At 36.6% G+C, this 27126-nt stretch overlaps 1 protein-coding gene across 4 annotated transcripts in view; it reads right to left on the reverse strand.

The window, feature by feature from the left end:
- cbfa2t2 (CBFA2/RUNX1 partner transcriptional co-repressor 2) overlaps positions 1–27126 on the reverse strand; it is a 40484-nt gene that overhangs the window by 9622 nt on the left and 3736 nt on the right. For 2 of the 4 annotated variants that reach the window (XM_048198631.1, XM_048198630.1), the window contains exons 2-4: positions 2343–2486; positions 1166–1407; positions 995–1084 (exon numbers count right to left, since the gene is read on the reverse strand). In XM_048198631.1, the coding sequence (XP_048054588.1) occupies positions 995–1084; positions 1166–1407; positions 2343–2486 (476 nt within the window). Of the gene's footprint in view, positions 1–994; positions 1085–1165; positions 1408–2342; positions 2487–14588; positions 14892–27126 lie in introns of all 4 variants that reach the window. The other 2 variants (XM_048198632.1, XM_048198633.1) reach the window with 2 other exon arrangements.

Below are 27126 nucleotides of genomic sequence, written 5' to 3' on the forward strand. Positions count from 1 at the left end.
CGAATTCAAGCAGCTTCGCATGTTTTATCCTAAATATCTATTCAATAATATCCCCAAAAGATTGTTGCTAACAGGGAACGCTCTCTGAACTTTGCCTAACATTCAAGCAACGTTTTCTCAAAGTTCTTCCAGAACATTTGTTTTCTGGTAAGTTATCTGGGCAGCATTTCCCAAAAGCATCGTAAGCTTGAAACCAATGGAGCTACGATCAACTTAGGCTTACAATGCTTTTGGGAAACGCTTCCCTGGTCTTTAATGTTTCCTTAACATTCACATAACTTGGTTTTTGAAACATTTAACTCTTTAAAACGTAAGTGTACCGCCGGTGTCAAATCGGGTCCTCCCTCGAAATCGGGTCTGCCCAAACTGTCAGTTTATGATCATCCTAAGATCATCCTTCTGTCCAAAATCAGGTGCCTTCATGCACGAACGATGCCTTACAAGTCATTGCCTGATAGGGCAGCGAGGCAGCAAGTCAGCTGCCTAGGTTTTCGGATGCAGCCAATGGGATAGCTTGGGGTCCTAATGGAGACCAGATTTCGGGAGAGTGACCCAATTTGTCACTACTTTTTGTACTATGTACTGCAGTGGTCTCAAACTCAATTCCTGGAGGGCCACAGCTCTGCACAGTTTTGCTCCAACCCTAATCAAACACACCTGATCCAGCTAATCAAGTCTTCAGGATTACTAGAAACTTCCAAACAGGTGTGAGTTGGAGCTGTGGCCCTTTAGGAATTGAGTTTGAGACCACTGATGTACTGTAATATGTTAAAAAAAATCACAAGGCTCAGATAGTCATATGTCATTTGAAAGGTCTCATGGAGTAGAATACAACAAGCATAATTGTTTTGGACTTAAACTTGAGTTTTTGTACGCAAGAAAACAACTCTAAAAATGCCATCAGGGCTTAAAGGGTTAAAAAACTGGACATTTTGAACATTTCATAACTCAATGAGAATTTTTGAGCACAACTACTCTTTTACTGGGCATTTACCTTTAAGAATGGTATGACGAACGGCCTCAAGGGGAAGTTTGTGGCTTCTTGCAGTCTGGAGTGAAACTCTTCAATGGTGACGGTGGAATTCTGTGGGAAAAAAGATGCTTTTTAACCCCTTCCACATACGATCAAACTCTGCTCATGCAGACATGTATGCTATAGACGTACCACCAACGCGAGCACCAGGTTTCGGACGCTCTCTCCGATCTCGGGCGAGATGTCGTTGCCGAACTGCTGCAGCGTGGTGAGGAAGCGCTTGAGTTTGCTCAGCTGCCGCGCGCCGCAGGTTGCTGGAAGCTGCTGATTGGCCAGCGAAGAGGAAGATGATGATGACGGCCCGTTGCTGTAGCGCTGAGGCGGCGAGGGAACGGCGTTGAGCATCGGCGGGGAATGATTGATCCCATTGGTCACTGCGCAAACAGGAAATGTGGTTAGGCTTGTGATCATGTTAGCAATGATCTGAAAACACGTTATTTATATACTATGCTAATTTTAAATTAGATTTTATATTATGTTTTCAGTTTTTATTTTAGTTTAAGGTTTTTATTACTATTTAGGTTTAAGTTTTGGGTTATTTTTTTTCAGTTTTAACGTTTTGAGTATGTACTAAGATTGTACATCAGTATCGTGACATCCTATCACACATACACAAAGGTGTTTGTCACATGCTGTTTGTGTAACACCGTTACTGACAATCCTCATTTTGGCTGCGTGAGATTCTCCAGCTTTGTTGTTGTTGAGCTGTTAAAGCTCCGCCCTCTTCTGGAAAGCAGGCAGCTCATTTGCATTTAAAGGGACACACACAAAAACGGCGTGTTTTTGCTCACACCCAAATAGGGGCAAATTTGACAAGCTATAATAAATGATCTGTGGGATATTTTGAGCTGAAACTTCACACACACATTCTGGAGACACCAGAGACTTATATTACATCTTGCGAAAAGGGCATTATAGGTCACCTTAATAAACTTTAAGTGGACTTGTCAAAAGCTTGCCTCCTTTATCATTAGGGGTGGATATTATGGAACATTTCTCAGTATATACCGCCTACTAAAAATAGTACACGGAACAAAATGCATGATTCCACAATTAAAATTTCAAACAACTAGTATGCCACATTGTTGTCACATGACTTAGGCTGTAATCATTTCTGGTTTATTCATCACTCTGGGAATGGAAGGTCAAGTGAAGCACATCGCATACTACATACTGCATACTGCAAATTTGGAAATGCAATAGGTTTTTCAGTTATTCCATTCATGCTGAAAATTCAAATACTGTGCCAATGGTAAAAGTAGCATGGTATGCCAATGTCACATACTATATAGTACAGATAGAGTCTCACATGCTGTGGTGGAGAACGCTGCCGGACGAGGTCCGCTGGGGTTGATGGAGGGCAGAGGGGGCATGACGGAGACGGTTGGTCTGGAATGAGTCTTTCCATCCACTGGGGATCCGGGCATGGCAGGAACGTTCTTCTCTGAGCTGTCTGAAAACCAGAGCCAGAGACGATGAGCTGGAGATTGACACGTCACTTATTTTCTTTGTAATCAAGAAGGTTCCTGTTTGTTCATGTCAAGATTTCCATTAAAATCCAATAAGAACATCTCTGATCTCATTTGGACTGACATAAAAGAAAGAACTCGATCCTCTCATTTCTTAACCGTTTCCATCTTGCACAGGCACCAAAAGTTCATCGTCTCTACAATCATTAACAGAAGCACAAATGCAAACGACTGAATTTGGATATTCCTAAGCACACAGCGTGTCTCGTGCATTGATATGCAATTGATGCATTGATATGCAATTCATGTTTAAAGAGACCTCGACAATCCAATTGAGCCCAAACCTCTAAAAGTGGCATACATTTCTAATCTTAACCCTCGCACCCATACTAAACCCATCATCATCTCCTTTCTGGGGCACACCAGATGTTTTCTGCCCTTGTTTAAGAACCGTGGAGTCCCGGCAGCTGAAGTGCAAATGAACCAGGTTTTGTCCTCGGGAAAGAAAGGGTGATCATTGAGGCCGCTTAAGAATGGAGAATCGGGCCATTTCACGCTTGCTAACTAGGCTTCACAAAAGCCGTCAAGGGCTAAACGCATACTTTCTGCTTTTGAATGGACCACCAGGCCCAAAAGTCGTAGATCAGAGGTGCTGTTGTTCTAAAAGAGCCGTGAGAGAAGCTATCGGCCTCATTTCGAGTATATCAGACCGCGGAAGACGCTTTTACAAAGGCGGCTAATAGACCCACACAGATCGAGTTGTCAAAGGTCATGAAACGCTTCTTACCAGACGACTTTTCATAGGCGGACGGGGCTTCTCCGGGTGAAAAGCGTGTTTTGTTTAATGTTTATTCATGGGAAACTAATGCAGTGAATGCGTTTCTCCATGAGGGATTACGCCGTATAGTTTTTAAATGGGCCTCTCCACTTAACAATGAAAAGTAAGGCGGCTTTTAATGGGATTGTTATAGCGCTCCATTTGTACGTTTCATTGCAGTGGCGATACACAGACGACATATTGAAGGAGTCCGACAAATAGCAGAAGAGTTGAGAGCAATCTATGCCCAATTGTCAAGAAATCCTTTAAAATGTTGTGTCAGATATATTTAATATGCTATTATGTTGATTATTTAGTGCTGTCAAATCGATTAATCACGATTAATCACATCTAACATAAAAGTTTGCGTTTATATAATATATATAACAGACATGCACACATATATATACATATAATATGCATGCACATATATTAAATAAACACAAACTTTTACTTTAGATATGATTAATCATGATTAATCAATTTGACAACCCTAGTTTATATACTTATATACTATTACTATAATACTATATTTAATACTATATTTTGAGTTGAGTAGTGCATTAAATAAAAAAATATATATAAAATAGAAATAAAACCACATTTCTGTGTGGAAATGGGAAAAAAGCAATGATAATTTGCATTGTAAATGACAATTGCATTGTATTGTGTTTCTTACAATGAATCTCATATAAAAGAAGATCTCATATCAAATCAAAGCAATTATATTTTGCATAAAGAAAATAAACTGTTACATTGTATTCTGCAGTTCAGGCTTAGTGCATTTACTGAAATGAATCTCATATAAACAAAGAAATATGACAAATGTTGACATGCTTTTTTGCATGAAGAAAATAAAATACAGTTGTAATCTGTAGTTTAAGCTTGTTTCATTTATTGCACTGAATGTCATTCTCTTTTAAATGTGCTTTTATTGTGACTGTGAGCCTCAGAATCATCATCTTAATGCACTAATCGAAAGTGCCGCAGTCACAGGTGTGACACACTTTTGCACGGACACATAGACAAATCTTGTGGTTTGTGAGCGCACCTGAGCCCCGCTCCGGGTCCTTCAGGCTGCCCCTCTTAATGCCTGACTGAAAAATCATATGCCATCTTTTTTTTTCCTTCCATGTACACCTGTTTCCTTCCTAGGAGGCAGGAAGTGGGAACACGGGAAGGACTGGGAGAAACAGGAAGCCCAGCCATTTGGGTTTGTGCCACACCATAGGATGTACACAAACCCTCCCGTATCCTCCGTCTGTTAGCAGAGATTATCATCACACCTGTGGAGAACTATTGACACTGTACAGTTTCACTAGTAAAGACTCTAAAATAAGTTTGAGGCTCTAAAATCGCACTGATTCTGATTGAACTCACATTCATTATAAGATATTACAGATCGGTCAGCCAATATTTGGCCATTTTCAGATTATCAATAAAGCCAGAAGTTTTTTTAATCAACCATGTTATTATCAAATATTTTCATTTTATTGTTTAAATATTGTGTATAATAAAAATTCATATTATTTTATCAACTGTGTGTGCATATTGTTCAATTCTACTGAATATAAATATGTTTGCATAAACTGGCTGCCATGCACTACAAAAACATAGTAATATTTATGTTTATGCATAAATGCATAAAATATGCATAATATGCTTAAATGCAAAAGTATTACTCTTTTATGTTTATGCATATGCATGTTGTGCATATTTTATGCATTTATGCATAAACAAATAAATATTACTATATTTTTTATTTCATGCATATGCATGAATGCAAAAACATGATTGTTTTATTTATGCATTTATGCATATTTTATGCATTTATGCATTATTATGCGTAACTGAAATAAAAAAAAAATGAATGCTTATAAAAATATTCTAACTGTTGATACAAGTGTTTTTTGAGGTCTCAGGGACACATGGCAGGTGTGGAGACTTTGGTTATCAGTCAGTGAATTGAAAGCATCCTTGCCTTCCACCTGAGTCCAGCACAAACACACACACACAATAAACACACTTCCTCCTGCCGGTGAACGCACAGCTGCGGTGCGGATCCGTGCGGGAGAGTACACGGGTCTGTTAGCTCTGGGATATATCTGTGCGGATCAATATTGATCTGCTAACAGCAAACGAGCAGCTTCCTCTGACTGCCACCTGTCACAGCCACGGCTCACACTCATAAAGCTGAAATAAAGAGCATTACAGCTATTAAATGTCACTGTCAATAGCTGGTCACCTGACTCATCTCATGATGTCGTCAAACCTCTAATAGATTCTGATAAACTGCTTTAAACTAAAAGGAACAAACAACTGCATGATCATGTGTTTAATCACAGGATCACCACAGAGAACAGCTTGAGACATAAAAGTCCATCTATCTATCTATCTATCTATCTATCTATCTATCTATCTATCTATCTATCATCTAAATTCAGATTGTTCAGACATTCTCAATTCATTTCTGGATCTATCTACAACCTATAACGAAACATCAAGAACTTTTTGATTCAACTCAGGAACCTTTACAGCCAGTAATGGTTTCTGACAAGAAGATGGATATGAATATATCCCTGATTTCTCCTAAAACATCTCATTTGGTTGTGAACACATGTGCCGACTCTGAGAATATAACCAAACCCATCTGAAAGAGGTTTACTCCCCCAAAACGTTAAACATTGAGGCACACAGAGCTGATTTAAAAGCCTGGCCTGTCTTTGTTTAAAATGATATATGAATTTCCATTAAAAGCGCTTCAATGCGGCCAAACCGAGTGTTTAGAAATCATTTAAAGAGAGCAGGACAATAGCGCAGAGAGCCGCACCGCCTCCAGCCTCACATCAGCAAAACAAACCCTTCCAGCCACGGACACAAAAGGGTTAAGCTATCAGATCATTATGTGTGTGAGAGAGAGAAAGAAAGAGAAAGAGCTGGGACGGATGTTTCTGTTCCCCTTCCCCCTCCGTCTCCTTCTGTTCTTCCACCATATGGAGCTGATGGGGGAGCGAACGGACAGCTGGAGTCTCCAACAGTCACCTGTGTCCAAATCCCACCGCTGAAGAAAAACCACTAACCAAATTTCCTCAACTGTTTCTATCTAGACATTAAATGGAGATTTTCTGCTTCTCAGATGTTTCTCCTGAGGATAAATAAAGACACTGCTGATCTCACAAGCGTCTCCTCTAGATCAGGGCTCTGGATTCACGAGACACTCAGAATAAAAAATCTTCTTAAATGCTTCAGAAAAAGGTTAGGAATATTTTGTATATTTGCATTAGTGCCCGTCCATTAGTGAAGTGTTTTTTTCATTCATTTCCCTCAAAGGGCCAATCATAACACCACAAACTTTGATTTGAAGCAAAAAAGTATTTAAAAAGACAAAGACTGTGAACTTAACAGCTTTAGTGAGAGAAAGAACTACAATCCCATGAAGCATTGCAAACAAAAAAAATATAAAACTACTCATTTAAAAATCTATCTATCTATCTATCTATCTATCTATCTATCTATCTATCTATCTATCTATCTATCTATCTATCTATCTATCTTTCTATTTATTATCCATTCATCATCCATCCCTGATACTCTATTTATCATTAATCTATCATCCATCCATCATCCATCCATTTATCATCCATCCATCCATACATCCATCTACCATCCATCCATCCATCATCCATTTATCCATCTATCATCCATCCATTCATTCATCCATCCATCCATCCATCCATCATCCATCTATCCATCTATCATCCATCCATTCATCCATCCATCTATCATTCATCCATACATCCATCTACCATCCATCCATCCATCATCTATCTATCCATCCATCCATCCATCATTCATCCATTCATCCATCTATCATCCATCCATTCATTCATCCATCCATCCATCCATCCATCATCATCCATCTATCCATCTATCATCCATCCATTCATCCATCCATCTATCATTCATCCATCCATCCATTTATCATCCATACATCCATCATCTATCTATCCATCCATCCATCCATCATTCATCCATTCATTCATCCATCCATCATCCATCTATCCATCCATCCATACATCATTCATCCATACATCCATCTACCATCCATCCATCATCCATCTATCATCTATCCATCCATTTATCATCTATCCATCCATCTACCATCCATCCATCCATACACCCATCTATCATCCATCCATCCATCCATCCATCCATCCACCTATCATCCATCCATTCATCCATCCATCTATTATCCATCCATCCATCCATTTATCATCCATTCATACATCCATCCATTCATCCATCCATTCATCCATCCATCCATTCATCCATCATCCATCCATCCATCCATCCATTCATCCATCATCCATCCATCCATCCATCCATCCATCCACTTATCACCCATCCATTCATCCATCCATCTATCATCCATACACCCATCTACCATCCATCCATCATCCATCTATCATCTATCCATCCATTTATCATCTATCCATCCATCTACCATCCATCCATCCATCCATCCATTTATCATCCATTCATACATCCATCCATCATCCATCCATCCATCCATCCATCCATCCATCCACCTATCACCCATCCATTCATCCATCCATCTATCATCCATACACCCATCTATCATCCATCCATCCATCATCCATCATCCATCATCCATCAATCCATCCATTAAAAGTGATATCAATTTCAATGAATTTAAATGAATTACATGAATTACATAATTAATTAATTTAATAATAACATTAATAAATTAATTACACAAATTCATATTGCAATTCAGCATCCTGTTTGTCACCTCAAATTCAAATTGAATCTAAATTCAGGAATTGTTCAGGCTTTCTCAATTCATTTCTGGATCTATCTACAACCTATAATGAAACATCACGAATCTTTTAATGCAACTCTAGAAGATTTGGTTGTGAACATGAGGCACAAAGTTGATTTAAAATCCTGGACTGTCTTTGTTTAAAATGATATATAACAATTGAGTTGTTTCAAATAAATTGCTGTAATTACATACATATAAATAATAATACAGATTACTACTATTGTGATGTGCTCGAGTTCTCTGAAGTCACACCAATGATCCATAATGTAAATGATTATGCATGTGACATGACTTTTTGCTGATGGGTCGCAAACAGCTAAAATAATACTAAACGCAAATAATAAAATGCATTTATAAAATGATCTCAGACACCTGCACTCAAATCTCAATATGATCTGAGCTGCTCTCTGTGTTCATTTAAATCTATTTTATTTGAAGTTGAAGAAACATAACTGATATAACTCCATTAAGTCTCTGAAAGAGCAACATCTGAGCAGTAAAAAGTTCCTGTGGGGAGGGAGGGAGGGAGGAAAATAGGAGTTTGACAGGAGGAGAGGGAGGAGGAGGGAGAGTTAAAGAAAGAAAGGCAAAACAAAAGCTGCACCTGGTGCCTATCAGTCCACACACACACATCTGCTGCTCTCTCGCAGCGCATGCAACAGGTCGAAGCCTCATGTATCCTGACAACAGAGCAAAAGACACGTCGCTGCGTCCGCCTGCACACATTAAATCCTCTCAGCTTTTCAATTAAAACATCACGCCTCGACCCTGAGCTCATCAACACCACTCACTTCAACTTCATTTATAGTCTGAGACTCCATTCATTGACCTGCCAAACGGATACAGATGATTCAAATTCAATTCATTCATTAATTAGAAACTGATTTATTGGTACTTTTAGATCTTTTGTATTGTAAAGACACATTTGAGATGTATTTAAATTATAAATACTGTGATAAACACCACTGTTCAAAAGTTTGGGGTCGGAATGATTTTTTAAGGTTTTTGAAAGAAGTCTCTTCTGCTCACCAAGGCTGCATTTAAACAAAAATACAGTAAAAATTGTGAAATATTTTTACAATTCAAAATAGCTGTTTTCTATGTGATTATATTGTAAAATATAATTTATTTCTGCGATCAAAGCTGAATTTTCAGCATCATCAGATATCATTCTAATATGCTGATTTGCTGCTCAAGAAACATTTATGATTATTATCAGTGTTGAAAACAGCTTCATATGTTTGTGGAAACTGTGATATATTATATTTTACAGGATTCTTTGATGAAAAGAAAGACTTTACTGTCACTTTTGATCAATTTAATGTGTCCTTGCTAAATAAAAGTCTTAATTTCTTTAAAAAAAAAACGTACTGACCCCCAATTTGTTCAACGAAATACCATCAAAATAGTGATATTTTAACTTTGCTTGAGTAGTTTCCATATTACACTATCAAAACCAATATCATGGTACATAAAAAAAACAAAAACTACCATGGTATTTTTCAAGGTACCTTGGAAAAACACTGAAATCCTATAGTACACATACAGTATTTTGGCCTTATTTTACAATCAAAAGCAAAATGCATTGACTTGCTTCACATACCAAGACGTTTTCAGAGAATATACTCCAAAAATATACTTCTGTCGCCAGATATTTTTGCTTGTTTTCAGCATGAACTCACTTTATTTATTTCTACTTCATCGTTGCAGCCTGTTGTAGATGTCCGTCAGACTGCATTTACAGCTTGTTTTTGTTTGAGAAGGATTTCACACTTTTACACACACACACACACACACTTAGATGCACATTTGCATGATTAAGTGAAGGAAACAGTTATTGACAAACTGATGATAACAGTAATATCCGTTAACTGCTGTGTCATCTGGTGTGTGTGTGTGTGTGTGTGTGTGTCACTGTCCTTCGGCTCATCGGAAGCATCTGCTCATTGAATTGCTGCCCTTCTGACCTCTGTGGGACTAATTGATTGTCTGGGTTATCAATCACTCAACGGCTGCTCTGATTGGCTCATTCCCCTTGATTTTAGAAACACAGAGATCAAGCTGACTCGATAAGAGCCTGTTGAAGTGTTAATGTCAGTGTTTCAGGTCTCCAGTCCCGTTTCCAGCCAAAACTATCCTATACCAGCTGCATCACGTCTCAGGCCTGATGCTGAACGCGTGGGAGAACAAACACTCGAGTCCAGATGTACAACATGCTGTCGGCGAAATCTAAACTACATATCTGCCACTTATGGAGACATGAATTCTGTAGCATTTAAATAACTAAAACTATTTAAAAAAATGGCTGAAATAAAATCAAATATAAATATTATATGCAAAAGTTAAAGTCAAAGAACTAAAATTAAATTAGTAAAACTAACACTGAAATAAAATTAAAAATACATTTAAATATAAATATATTAAAATGACAAAAGCACATAATTAAATTACTAAAACTTAAACTAAAAATAAAGTTAAACAGAAATATTTAAATATATAAATGCATATAATGCATTTATATGCATTTAAATATATAATGATATTGATTATATTAAAATATATAAAATTACATACCAAAATAACTAAATCTTACATTTATTCATTTGGCAGATGCTTTTATCCAAAACTTAACATAAAAGTAAAAATATAAAAATAAAAACAAATTCAAAATATTAATTAGTACAATAAATCATACTAAAATGACATTTTCAAGAAAAGTTTGACAGAAAAAAAAATGAAAATAAATGGCTGAAATAAAATAAAATATAAATATTAGATGCAAAAGTTAGCCGCAAATGCAAAAGCTAAAACTAAAACTGAAATAAAATAAAGATAATGACAAATGCACATAATAAAATTACTTTAATAAATTTAAACAGATATATTAAAATAATAATAATAATAATAAAAGCACTTGCCAAAATGACTAAAACAAATACAATTAAATTAAAAATATAAAAATAAAATCAAAAATATTAATTACTACAGTAAATCATACTAAAATTACTTATTCAAGAAATGTTTGCCACAAATATATTTAAAAAAATTGTAAAATGGCTGAAATAAAATAAAATATAAACATTAGATGTAAAAGATAAAGTTGAAGAACTAAAAATAAATTACTAAAACTAAAACAAAATTAAAAATCAAGTTAAATATAAATATATTAAAATGACAAAAGCACATAATAAAATTTGTAAAACTTAAACTAAAATTAAAGTTAAACTGAAATATTTAAATAATAATAATAATAATAATGATGATGATAAAAGCACATACCAAAATGAATAAAATGTAACATACAATTTAAAAATATAAAAATAAAATCAAAAATATTAATTAGTACAAAAAATGACTTTTTGTGTGTCAAGAAAAGTTTGACACAAATTCCTAACAAAAAAATGTATTGTGCTTTTTTTTTTTTTTTACCATGTTACTCTTTTAGGAGAATGATGTAAACTCATTTAGTACCATAGTAAATACCAAAAGTACCACGCTTCTGATACCACCGCTCTCACATACAAGCTCCGTTAGATCTTCTCTAATTATGGGGCCCTTAAAGACAAAACGTCTGTAGCTCGACTCCTTCAGGGCCCCTGAGGACCTCCGAAAGTGCAGTTCAGGGTCATCGAGCACAAGCCACCCAGCGCTACATCTTCACTAGGGCTACTCGTGACTGTTCTGATGTCCGACAGACCCTCAGACCACACAGGAGGTCAAAGGTTTTAACGGCGAGTGGGAGTGAAGCGGGACAATGGTGTGATTGAGTGCCAGCCGCACACACACCTCCATCACACGCAACAGTAAAACGGTTGTTTTAAGGCTAATCGGTCGAATCCGTTGCTGTCCTGATGACAAGACGACAGTTAGCGTTGCTTCAGCAGAGCTAATGTGGAACTTCCTGCCTTCAGCGTTACTCAACAGCTGCTCTATCGATGTGTGTGTGTGTGACATGGGCTCATCGTATTCATATACAACAGTTCTTCATGAGTACATGATATATATATATGTCTGTTTGTATTGTAAAGGCACATTTAAGATGGACTTAATAGGTATTTAAACTTACAGTACCATAAAAAGATTGTTTTTAATGTTTAAAGTGTCTTCTGTTCACCAAGTCTGCATTTATTTGATCAAAAATACAGTAAAAATTGTGAAATATTATTACAATTTAAAACAGCTGTTTTCTATGTGAATATATAATAAAATGTAATTTATTCCTGTGATCAAAGATGAATTTTCAGCATCATTACTCCAGTCTTCAGAGTCACATGATCTTTCAGAAATCATTGAAATCACTGCCAACTTAAATATTATATATATATATATATATAAAAAAAAAAATTATATATATATATATATATATATATATATATATATATATATATAAAATCTTAAAACTTAAAATTAATTTGTTGAAATACTAAAATAACTAAGTAAATAAAATAAACTAGAATTTCATAAAAGAAAATAGACACTAATAAAAATGCACACAGCAAAATTACTAAAATTAAACTTAAAACAGAACATATAAAATAAAATCTAATTCAAAATATAATTCAACAACGATGCATTAATTTTGAAAATTAGAATGATTTCTGAAGGATCATGTGACACTGAAGACTGGAGTAATGATGCTGAAAATTCAGCTTTGATCACAGAAATAAATTACATTTTAAAATATATTCAAATAGAATAAAGCTATTCTAAATAGTAATAATTTTTCACAATTTTTGATGTTTTTTTGATCAAATAAATGCAGCCTTGGAGAGCAGAAGAGACTCTTTCAAAAACATACTAAGTGCAACACTGTATTATGAACTAATACCATCACTCTACTAAGGTACAGTCATTTTGTAAGTGTCTTAAGCAAAGTAATGAGATAAAACACTAAAAATGGTGATAAAATGTGCTTTAGGCACAAGTTGGATTCCAGTCCAAAGCTCTGAGTTTGTACAGAAAAGCAGACAGCAAGTCTACAGGGAAAAAAGAAACAAAATCTCACACACACACACACACACACACACAGTGTGCTGTCAGGATGACGGTGTGCAGTCGTCCTCTGCTGTGTGTCTGTCAGAACGTGGCTGTAGATTGTGTTAAAGTGACACACAGCAGAGCTGCAGAAACACACAGAAACACTCAGAGACGGACGTCAGTCCTGAGAAGACCTCTTAACATCTCAAAACTGAAGTACAATGAGTTTCAAAAGATCTAAAATTGAGCTCGGACTTGCCAGAGTCGAATCAAACATGATTTACAGCACTATATTCTCACTGCATGACAACAAGTTTTTATTTCTCCTGAGGGATCTTAGATTGAGTCTCCTGAGCAACAGCACATCTGTCTTTCTGAATCGCTAACCTTTTAATTCCTAATTGTTTCATTGATTGATCTGTAACTCCATCCCACATGAAAGCGAGTTCAAGTTAAAGGAGAGTTAAAGCAGGTTCATTTAATGACGCTGTAGTTAAAACTCAAGCTCTCTCCTCCAGCTGGCATCTCAGCACAGTTCATCACACCTGAAGCTTCTGCCACGTGGATCCGGGACCCAAAAACTCTTTTTATAGAGATTACACACAGTTCTAGATGATGAAATATTTTAGAGAGAAGCAGAAATACTTTCCATGATGTTATTCATTTCCATGACTGACCAAAAATCACTATTTATGTGAAAATTCCCTCATTATTACAGGTTTTCCATGACAATATTTTCATGATTCATTAACACAACTTTTTTTCTTTTGTCAAATCAACTTCAATAATGAATGTGGTTCAGATAACATAATATTTTGAGTTTCTGTTGATTAAACCATTCGCCTTCATTGCATTAACTCAATATTTTAATTTCAATGAACAAGCAAACTTACTTTTTTAAGTTAAACCAACAATTCTTTTTTTACAGTGTACGAATAAAAAAAACAACATAAAGTAAATGTGCATATTCATATTATTATAATTTAATCATATAGTATTATAATAATAATAATGCAACATATAATATAACACATTAATGTAATAATTTAGATGCACTAACCAGATGGACTATGATAGCAGTGCATGTGTGTATTTTTAAACCATTACTAAATTGTATATGATACCACGGTACTAAATGATTAACATATTTCATGTCTCTGTAAGCAGTACCATAGTAAAGTGATAGTATATTTGATATAAACCATGCCAATAAAATTCATGTACGGTAATTCTTATAATAAATGATATCACGGTTTTCCATGGCACATTTTCAAAGGTTTGTAGTCTCCACACATAAAAGTACCATAGTATTACTACTGTATGTTGAAGATGTGGTTATTCTTTTCTTAAGAACACAAACACATCATATCTGCAGATCTGGAATGCAGGATTTGGAAGAAAACATCAAAATCTAGTGGACGTGAAACACACACAGATGAAGCTCACCTCCTCTCTACGATAGTCCGCTCCTGCTCGTGTCTTATTCCAAACAATGTAAATCACTCTGGTGTAGATGCTCGCTCGTTCATATGTGAGGCATGTGTCTCAAACTCTCTCACATATGTGAGCACTGCAGTCCGAGTCCTTCCCACCGCCAGCGAGGCACAGATGGACTCCAGATGGGTTATGGGATTTAGAAAGTCTCCACGCCTCCCTCTCCCTCTCTCTCTCTCTCTCTCTGTCTGTGCTGTCTGATGTCACCGCCCAGGTCACGCCCACTGTGTGGCTCCTAGCCAATCAACCGCTGCTCTATTCAATACATTAAAATGGAGGAGACTCATTAACATAACTAACTGCTCTGGCACTCAAAGGCTAAACAAAGTGCATGCCAGTTGAAGGGGGGTGATTATTACCCATAACACCTCATACTGTGTGTGTCGTTACTATAGGCTGAATTATTCAACATCTTGTGCTGTTCACATGCAAAAAAGTGCTAAAAAGATTGATCTCTTATAGCTTGTGAGACCTCATTGATGTTTCGAGTAACTGTGTTGCATGTTTCTTGTAAAACTGCTCAGGAGAATCAATTGTTGATGTAAACTAAGAGCACAGAATGTCTGTATTAGACATCTGCTTTTATTTGTAATCATAATTGTTGAAGTGTAATACTTATTTATATTTTATTTAAATGTATTTTTATATTATAAATACCATATTTATATAGTATTAATTTATTGTTTTATTTAGAGTTTTATATATAAATATAAAATACATAAATAAAATATAATTATGCAATTATAATAATATATTATAAAATATATAATATAATATATTATAAAACTGCAAATATATATGATTTTTTATTATTATATTATAAAACTGCAATAAAAATATAAAGTATTAATTTATTGTTTTATTTAGTTTTATTTTTATATATATATATATATATATATATTATAAAACTGCAAATATATATGAATTATTATTATTATATTATAAAACTGCATATATATAATATGCATGTATATATTCATTTTTATACATATACTATATATACTTATATAGTATTAATTATTTGTTTTATTTACAGTTTTAATATATACATATAATATTATTTTATTATATTATAAAATGGCATTTATATAATATAAATGTATATATTCATTTTTATACATATACTATATATATATAGTATTAATTTATTGTTTTATTTAGTTTTATATATATATATATATATATATATATATATATATATATATATATATATATATGCAAATACAAAATAATAAAATATAATTATTTTATTATATTATAAAACTGCAATAAACATAAACATATATAGTATTAATTTATTGTTTTATTTAGTTTTAATATATACATATATAATATTATTTTTATTATATATATTATAAAACTGCATATATATATATATATATATATATATATATATATATTAATATATATATATTAATATTTATATATATATTATAAAACTGCATATATATATATATATATATATATATATATATAGTAAAACTGCAAATATAAATATATACTATATATAGTATTTATTTATTGCAGTTTTATAATATAATAATAAAATGAATATATTTATATTTGCAGTGTTACAATGTATAATATAATAAAAAAAATGAATATATAAACAGCCAAACTGAATGATTATTAATAAACCCTTCGTGTACATGTCAGATCATTTTCTCTTCACCTGGGGCGAGAGAGGCGAAGTTTAATAAAATGTGACGTGTAATAAGAAACATTATCTACAATATGGTGTCATGTGGCACATGCTCTCTATCTCCTTCTCCATCTACTTCAAGACAAATAAACAGAACCCTGACTAGCGGCCAATCTCTCCTCCTGTCCAAAAAAGAAAGTCAAAAATGCATGACCTCACTCTCAGAGACTTCTCAAGCATCACAGAGAGAGAATGAAACATGATACAAGCAGAAATAACAAGAATTCATCGTGTTCAGCGATAGAGCGACACATCAGCCAGCCTGATTAATTGATCAATACTGGAGCTGATCTCCTATCGATAACACAAATCATCATTCAGCCTGATTTTTGGTGAATTTTGAGATTTTTAAAGTAAATATAATGTAAAAATTACATATATGATAGTACGCTATTATTTTATATATTATATATATTTAAATTGAATATATGCATATATATATATTTATATATACAAACACAGAAAACAAATGCTGATCAGAATTAACTCAACACTAGCCCATCATATGCTGTTTAACATAAATATTGCATGCATAGAGTGAGTAAAAATCAATGTAAACAGTGATGTAAACCTGTTGCTCGTGTACAGACAGTGATCTGTGCTCTTTAGGGAGCGTGTTTGGGCTGCCACTTGAGTTAATGAGCGTTAACACCAGCTCCCTTCATTTGCATGTAAATGCACATCTATAAAGCTTGGCTTAAACAAAAAAAACGACTTTCTGCTCAGAAATGCATCTGAAAGGAGTGTGTGGCCATTACACCACATATGGAGACGCCACAGAAGGTCTGTTTCCAATGAAAAACACTGTGTGTGCTGGGAATGACAGAAGACTAGCTCTGAGCTAAAGTGTGCTGCCTACATAGAGAAGGAAACAAACAACACAAAAGTTCACGCTGCCTTCGAAAATGCCTCATTTTAGCCAAATTCTATTGCATTTTACTTCAAGATGAAGACAATACCAAAATGCACTGCCACAAACTGTGTGGAAAAACAGCTAAGATAGCAGACAAAGCAAGGGAATTGTAATATAATTATATAGCTCTTATTTTACCTAATAATTGGTGATGTGAATTTTTCTGTGCTTATTAGGAGCATTATGTTAACTGACAACACGAATGTCAATATATTTGACTCCAAAAGGTACCATGAAGAACCTTTAACATCCAAGGAATCTTTCCAGTTTCTTTATAATGTAAAAAGCTTCACTAAAAGGTTCTTTTTTGGAACCAAAAATGGAAAATCCCCTTTTGGAACCTTTATCGAGAGCACATGTAAAGCGCACGAGTCACATTGTTTCATTTTGGGTGAAAATGTCCTTTTAAACACATTATAAAAAGCACAGGAGCCTGTTTCTATCCGAATCGTTACAATCCTTCTATTCCATCTGCAAGACGTTTCCTCCATCTGTGGACGTAACGCAGCAGGGCGGCAGATGTGAACACACTCGTCCTGAACTCAAACACACACACACACACACTGAGCGGACTGCTGTTCCAAATCCACATCCAATCTCCTCCACACCAAAATCTCTTTCCAAGCACTTCTCTGCGTCCGTCAGTCTCTCTCTCTCTCTGTTTGTAGTGGCATTCCTGCTCGGCTCTCGGCTCCAGTGTGTCTGGCCGCGCCGCACGCCTGGGAGCCATTAGTTTAAGTAAAGCCTGACACACACACACACTCGACTCCTCTTACAAGACATACAGACAGAGTGTGTTTGTATGTAAGTGAGGAGACGTGTGTGAAAGAGGTTTGTGTGAGTGTGTGTACTTATAGTTTGGGGACCAAATTGTCCCCAGAAGTGATTTAAATCTGACTAAACCTCCCTTTGGGGTCATCCAGGAATGTACTCAATTGAAAAAAAATTATTCACACATTATATATATATATACATACAGTATACGGGTCAATTTTTTGAAATTGAGATTTATACATCTTGATTTATGGTTTGTTAGGATAGGAAAATATTTGGCTGAGATACAACTATTTGAAAATCTGGAATCTGGTCACGCAAAAAAATCAAAATATTGAGAAAATCATCTTTAAAGTTGTCTAAATAAAGTTCTTAGCAATGCATATCCAATCACAAAAATCAATTTTTGATATATTTACGATAGGAAATTTACAAAATATCTTCATGGAACATGATCTTTACATCCTAATGATTTTTGGCATTAAAAAAAATCAATAATTTTGACCCATACAATGTATTGTTGGCTATTGCTACAAATATACCCATGCAACTTATGACTGGTTTTGTGGTCCAGGGTCACATATACACAGTATATATATCCAAATAGTTAGAATCAAGTTAAAAATAATGAAAAAAATAATATATAGGTCATGGCATACTAATGGTTGAAATTAAGTATATGTGTAGTATATGTGTACTGTTTTAATTACTAGGGGTACACTCTGTAAACAAGAACAATGAAACTAATTACAAGCAATAGGACAAAACTACAACAGAGCAAAGACACAACTGAAATAGACCTACCTGAAAAACTTAAAGCACTAAAAATAAGAATTAAATGTACAAAAAACACTGCATAGTCTATATAAATTTATTCTTATTAAAGTTATAAAAGTGATTCAGTCAAGAGCAGTGAGTGATTTTCTCTTTTTGTCTTTTGTTGTTTTATTAACGGTAATGAAAAATTTAGCAGCAGGTTTATTAGGCTGCTGTCACTTTAAGACCGAATGCATGGATCCAATATACTGGAACATATGTGTTTTCTTACATTCATTTAAGACATAAATGACTGTTTATGAGGATACTCGCAAAGATGGACATTTTGACATTTAAGTGTCTGTATTTGACCGTTCAAGCCCAATTTGGCGGCAAAAAGAACTCAGTTCAGTACTCACACGCTCTATGAGCAGACAGCACTCAGAAACCATCTCTTGTGCTGCATATTGGTTTAAAATCACAATGCTTAAAAACACATGCAAATGATAAGCTTTTGACAAATTTCTACCAATTAATCGCGTCTACCAGTATATCGCCCACCCCTATTAACTATTATTCAAAGGTCCAGTGTGTAAATTTTAGCGGCATCTAGTGGTGAGGTTGTGAATCACAACCAACGACTCAGTCCCCTCCCTTTCGAAGCACTTTGAGAAGCTACGGTGGCTGACACAGGACAAAGACATCATCATCTGAGACAGCAAAGAGTAGCCAGTCAAGCAAACGCGCTCTGAAGAGCAGTTTGTCCGTTTAGGGCTACTGTAGAAACATGGCAGCGCAAAATGGCGAATTCGATGTAAGGGGGCCCGCGATGTACGTAGATAGAAATGGCTCATTCTAAGGCAATAAAAACGTAACGGTTCATTATGTAAGGTTTTCTGAAAACATATGTATTGCATTTCCAGCCATGCAGCATTGAGTAAGTAGTATGCTTGTTTTTCATTCTGAAACAGTGTTCAAACCCTCCCCCAAACCGTTCAGCTACTGTCACACTATACTGGCTTAGTGTTGCTAAGTTAGAAGTTAGTTACTCCCCAACACTTGAGCGTCTGTCCGAGCGCGTGTGCACGAGTCTGCACTTACAATTTATGAGAGGTGGGTCACACTCTCTTGGCCACATTACCCTAAAGTTTCCACACGGGGAGCCAAGAAGAGAGACAACAAACACACTTTACTGTTAGACAGACATAATGACCATCAAATGACCAGTAACCCTGATCCATTCTCATTTGCTGAATCTAAAACATGATGTAACTGTCATATTTGTCCATGCAAATAGTTAATATTATTATGTTTGTTATACAAGCTGTTTGATGCCAAAATGGAAGTGAATAATGTACAGAATATGCATGCAACGATAAATGTTTCAAAAACAGTATTATGTAACACTGTCATAGGTTCAATTAAAAAATCTTGGAAATAAAAAAGGATCTTTTGCATTTTCTGCATTTCGTAACACATTCATCTTTTGTTATCGCGCTAAAAATGTCAGAGAACAGCAGGTGTCTTCATCTGACGTGAACCTTTTGAAAGTTTATCTGAAAATCTCTTTCAAAGTGACGAGGAGGAATTCACTGCCTTGTTTTACAAGAGAAGAACTGATGTGAAGTACATCTGTGTGGACAGACAGAGAAACACACACCGCTCCATACCGAAGAGGTCAAATCCCAAACCAGGTCTGATGACGACGCTCGCGTGTAAACAACCTCCGGACTATATTTAAGACTTCTATACGATCGTTTCATTCTGATTTAATCACAGTTAATCAACACAAATATCTGACATGCAGCGGCTCCAGAACAACACTTGAATGTCATTGCACTGAATACAAAACATCAAAGCACTTTAGATTTTTAAATGATAAAATAATCAACATTTTTAGGTTAAATCCATTCTAATGCATTAAAACCCTTCATGTCTTCACTAGCTCATTTTAATGTAGTTTTCTAGTGCAATGACATTCACACATTTGTAAGTGTGATTTACATCTGAACACTTTTTGCGGCCGTTGCATAATGAAAGAAGGACGTAGGCAGTGACCTTGAGCCTGATTTGGAGGTGTATATATATCAGAACCAAGTTGCGCTATTGAAATAAAATGCAACCGGAATCTCATCCGAGTGGGATGAAAGCATGGAAGAGATAACATGGCTGTAATAGGGAGACACAAAGAGCTGTGTGTTGTGTGGGATCCATGCTGAACGAAATTTAAGACACAAGATGAGAGAAAGAGACTCGATGAAAGACTGTGTTCAGATTGGAATAGAGGCATACTGCTGTTTAAATGCATAAAAATAATATGTGAAACTATAGTACACAAGTGAGCAAAAGCAGTCAGCAGGTTAAATATGATTAATAACTGATTAAATCTGGATTATGTAATTTAGTACTTGTTATTAGATTATATAACATTTTAAAATGCTCATAATCAGATTACAGACTGTTATATTTACAGTTACTGTTTTATATACGGGTCATTGACGAATAAGGTTTTTGTAAGCATAATGGAGATATAATTAATAGTTTAATTAAGTGTTAACAATGAGATTATGTGGTTTTTATAATCAATTAACTCTGCTTTTGTCATTTTTTTACAAGATTTGTCACCAAAAAAGTCATTTGGTTTAACCAAAATTTCGGTTTTACCGAATGACACTTTTGGTTACACCAAATGACGATATTTTCAAACAATGCTAACAGGCTGATATCTAGCTAACTAACAAAAGGACAATCAAACATTTTATATTTAGTACAAGTTTTTAAAATATGACAACATTTTCCATGTTTTATAGCGGTTGCACCGAATGACCTGATGTTTCAGGACATGCGTATGAGCAAGTGAAAACATGAATTTTTTTAAATAGTTAAAAGAGAGTTAGTTACTTTGCTTCACGACCATGTGGTCCTTTGCAGGTGTCTGAATGATGTCACATCCTGTCACATGATACTGACCGCATGACTTGATCCAAAATGGTCCCTTTCTATTGGTTACTCCAAATGACATGAATGAAAATTCATTTTTCCGGACATTCTTTCTCATAACAACGACTTCTACACATAATTTTAATACCATTTTGCACTATGTTAATATATGATGTTATAAAATCATGCCAGAATAAAAAATATATACATTTATTACATTTTAAGATATTTTAATCACAAATGAAATGGCTGTATTGGCCTTTGGACGGTTAAACCGAATGACCTTTTGACACTTCAAAATCTTTAAAATACCTTTATATGTAGCAAAATATAGTTGGATTCAATAAAAGAGATCTAGTTGTACTACCTTACATACTTTGGATGCCATATCTTTGTTTTTTATTATTATTAACGCTTTTAAACTAAAAAATGACCCGTCATTGACCCATACATATTATTCACAGAATGGCAGTAAATTATTCATAATTTCATTCGCCCTAATTCTACTTTTTACTTATATACATACATACAAACATGCATGCATATCTATGTATATGCGTTTGCAAATAAATATATTGCATGTATCATAAATAGTATGAGCAGTAGAAAAACAGCTTAAAACATGATAAAAGTCTATATCTCTTGTTCTCCTACACCACACCTGTGTTTATTCTGAATTCTCAGTCCATTTTTGGCCTCAAGGCATTAGAGCAGCTGTGTTATTGGCACAAACACACACACACACACACACTTAGAGCCACACACACCTGTGTTTGCAGGTGGTTCAGATGGAGTATGTATAGAGAACACCTGGAGAGAAAGAGAGACGGAGAGAGACGGAGAGAGACAAAAAGAGAGCACCCATGGGGCTTTTTACAATGTAAACCAAGGACTTAATTATAGTTGTGCAGATAAGAAGGGAAAGGGGATCTCAAGTGTGTGTGTGTGTGTGTGTGTACGCATGCCTTCCCTAAGGTTGGATTGCAGGATCTGTTCTGGCTTGTCAAGACCACCGTTTCCCACAGTCCCTTTGGCATACTAGTGCTGGAATGTCTGAATCATTTTGGTGAATCGTTTGTTTCAAACAGTTCAACCAGTTCAAAAAAATGATTAATCAGTTACTTTAAATCAGTCACAGTTTCAAAACCTAATGATCTAACATAATCAGTTAAGCTGTTAACAGATGTTAACTTCTGAGGTTTCATTTAAGGTAGTATGCTGCCTATGTAGGCAACGATGCAGCCTACAGAAAGTTCTCAGACAGAATCAATGAATTGTTGAGTATTTTATGAAGAACCGACTCACAACACGAGACATAAACACTGCCCTCACATGCTGGAAATCACACTCGTATTCATGGGAGTATTTCATGGGAGAGATATCATTACAGTATTCTGGACTCACAAAAACAGACAAAAATAAAGCATCTCATTCACTCTCCCGTTCATTCAGAAGCACTACTGCCAATTCTACAGGAGAAATATAATGGATCATTGAAATGTGACACAGACATCCTGTTTAATGCTGCCGTATGGCCTGAAGCATGGGAAACAGTTGGGAATACACACACACACACACACACACACACATCAGAGCTCAATGTCAACGCTCTGGTCAGTTCTCACAGTCTGGACTGAAGGGATTTTTATCCCCTCTTTTTTTAATAGTCCATCGGCTACTGACAGCCACAAAACAGCTGGATTTCCCATCAGCTCGAGAAAAAGAGAAATAAAGAATTGGAAAGAGAGACAGGAGGAAAATAAAACATGTGTAAGTATAGTGTAATGTAAACCGCTGGATTTATTGTCATTTTATTTTTAAATTGCATGTATGGAATTTAAAATGTTACAATGCAAAAATATCTTAAAGGTCCTAAATATAGACCATTTTCTATAATTTCTTGTTTACTTTCTATGTATAAAGAGAATCAACCGTGCATCATCATCTCTAATGGTTTGGCAATGTAAAGCTTCTTGAATCTGAACCTGAGATTATAGAAAGTTCCATGAAAATATTCCTAAACTCCACAGAAATGTGGTGGAGGAGGTGGAGGGTTATTCTCAAGCAGTGTGTGTGTGTGTGTGTGTGTGTGGATGGTGGGGGTCTTAAAAAGCATTAATGGCATTATAAGCCCCTTTCACAAGCTCTTAAACGCTCCACCCTCTGATAGACTCCTCAATGACTGCCGTCTTTGTCCCTCTTTAAACTCCCACCAGTGCAGAAAGAAACAGAAATTTCAGAGCACGATCAGCCATCCCGAAATAATCCCACCACTCACATGCAGGAGGAGAAAGACTCCAAACCCTCCAAACTTCTATTGCTTTGTTTTCATCAGGCAGATCAGATGATAACCATCAGCCCCTGAAAATGATTGCAGAACAATTCAAAAGACAACAAAGCGCATCGCTGCTTGTCAAAAACAGCAGAAAAGGTCTTTAAAAGGATAATTCAATGAAAAATATTTGTTCTGTTATCATTTACACACCGTCGGTCTCTTTCATGGAACACAAAAGAATGTCTTGTGGAAGCTCAAACATGCCGCGTAACATGAGAATGAACCTCATTGGTTCTTGCTGAAGCTCAAATGTGCCACGTAACATGAGAATGAACCTCATTGGTTCTTGCTGAAGCTCAAATGTGCCACGTAACATGAGAATGAACCTCATTGGTTCTTGCTGAAGCTCAAATGTGCCACGTAACATGAGAATGAACCTCATTGGTTCTTGCTGAAGCTCAAATGTGCCACGTAACATGAGAATGAACCTCATTGGTTCTTGCTGAAGCTCAAATGTGCCACGTAACACGAGAATGAACCTCATTGGTTCTTGCTGAAGCTCAAATGTGCCACGTAACACGAGAATGAACCTCATTGGTTCTTGCAGAAGCTCAAACGTGCCGCGTAACACGAGAATGAACCTCATTGGTTCTTGCTGAAGCTCAAACGTGCTGCGTAACACGAGGATGAACCTCGTTGGTTCTTGCTGAAGCTCAAACGTGCCGCGTAACACGAGAATGAACCTCATTGGTTCTTGCTGAAGCTCAAACGTGCTGCGTAACACGAGGATGAACCTCGTTGGTTCTTGCTGAAGCTCAAACGTGCCGCGTAACACGAGGATGAACCTCATTGGTTCTTGCTGAAGCTCAAACGTGCCGCGTAACACGAGAATGAACCTCATTGGTTCTTGCAGGAGCTCAAACGTGCCGCGTAACACGAGAATGAACCTCATTGGTTCTTGCGGAAGCTCAAACGTGCTGTGTAACACGAGGATGAACCTCGTTGGTTCTTGCTGAAGCTCAAACGTGCCGCGTAACACGAGAATGAACCTCATTGGTTCTTGCAGGAGCTCAAACGTGCCGCGTAACACGAGAATGAACCTCATTGGTTCTTGCTGAAGCTCAAACGTGCTGCGTAACACGAGGATGAACCTCGTTGGTTCTTGCTGAAGCTCAAACGTGCCGCGTAACACGAGGATGAACCTCATTGGTTCTTGCTGAAGCTCAAACGTGCCGCGTAACACGAGAATGAACCTCATTGGTTCTTGCAGGAGCTCAAACGTGCCGCGTAACACGAGGATGAACCTCATTGGTTCTTGCTGAAGCTCAAACGTGCCGCGTAACACGAGAATGAACCTCATTGGTTCTTGCGGAAGCTCAAACGTGCCGCGTAACACGAGAATGAACCTCATTGGTTCTTGCTGAAGCTCAAACGTGCCGCGTAACACGAGAATTAACCACATTGGTTCTTGCTGAAGCTCAAACGTGCTGCGTAACACGAGAATGAACCTCATTGGTTCTTGCTGAAGCTCAAACGTGCTGCGTAACATGAGAATGAACCTCATTGGTTCTTGAGGAAGCTCAAACGTGCTGCGTAACACGAGAATGAACCTCATTGGTTCTTGCTGAAGCTCAAATGTGTCGCGTAACACGAGAATGAACCTCATTGGTTCTTGCTGAAGCTCAAACGTGCCGCGTAACACGAGAATGAACCTCATTGGTTCTTGAGGAAGCTCAAACGTGCTGCGTAACATGAGAATGAACCTTGCTGAAGCCCAAACGTGCCGCGTAACACGAGAATGAACCTCACTGGTTCTCGCAGAAGCCCAAACGTGCTCCGTAACACGAGAAAGAACCTCATTGGTTCTTGAGGAAGCCCCAACGTGCTCCGTAACACGAGGATGAACCTCATTGGTTCTTGCAGGAGCTCAAACGTGCCGCGTAACACGAGAATGAACCTCATTGGTTCTTGCGGAAGCTCAAACGTGCTGTGTAACACGAGGATGAACCTCGTTGGTTCTTGCTGAAGCTCAAACGTGCCGCGTAACACGAGAATGAACCTCATTGGTTCTTGCAGGAGCTCAAACGTGCCGCGTAACACGAGAATGAACCTCATTGGTTCTTGCTGAAGCTCAAACGTGCTGCGTAACACGAGGATGAACCTCGTTGGTTCTTGCTGAAGCTCAAACGTGCCGCGTAACACGAGGATGAACCTCATTGGTTCTTGCTGAAGCTCAAACGTGCCGCGTAACACGAGAATGAACCTCATTGGTTCTTGCAGGAGCTCAAACGTGCCGCGTAACACGAGGATGAACCTCATTGGTTCTTGCTGAAGCTCAAACGTGCCGCGTAACACGAGAATGAACCTCATTGGTTCTTGCGGAAGCTCAAACGTGCCGCGTAACACGAGAATGAACCTCATTGGTTCTTGCTGAAGCTCAAACGTGCCGCGTAACACGAGAATTAACCACATTGGTTCTTGCTGAAGCTCAAACGTGCTGCGTAACACGAGAATGAACCTCATTGGTTCTTGCTGAAGCTCAAACGTGCTGCGTAACATGAGAATGAACCTCATTGGTTCTTGAGGAAGCTCAAACGTGCTGCGTAACACGAGAATGAACCTCATTGGTTCTTGCTGAAGCTCAAATGTGTCGCGTAACACGAGAATGAACCTCATTGGTTCTTGCTGAAGCTCAAACGTGCCGCGTAACACGAGAATGAACCTCATTGGTTCTTGAGGAAGCTCAAACGTGCTGCGTAACATGAGAATGAACCTTGCTGAAGCCCAAACGTGCCGCGTAACACGAGAATGAACCTCACTGGTTCTCGCAGAAGCCCAAACGTGCTCCGTAACACGAGAAAGAACCTCATTGGTTCTTGAGGAAGCCCCAACGTGCTCCGTAACACGAGAATGAACCTCATTGGTTCTTGCTGAAGCTCAAACGTGCTGCGTAACACGAGAATGAACCTCATTGGTTCTTGCTGAAGCTCAAACGTGCCGCGTAACACGAGGATGAACCTCGTTGGTTCTTGCTGAAGCTCAAACGTGCCGCGTAACACGAGGATGAACCTCGTTGGTTCTTGCTGAAGCTCAAACGTGCCGCGTAACACGAGGATGAACCTCGTTGGTT

This window comes from Megalobrama amblycephala, linkage group LG8, assembly GCF_018812025.1.
Source record: "Megalobrama amblycephala isolate DHTTF-2021 linkage group LG8, ASM1881202v1, whole genome shotgun sequence".
NCBI classification, from domain to species: Eukaryota; Metazoa; Chordata; class Actinopteri; order Cypriniformes; family Xenocyprididae; genus Megalobrama; species Megalobrama amblycephala.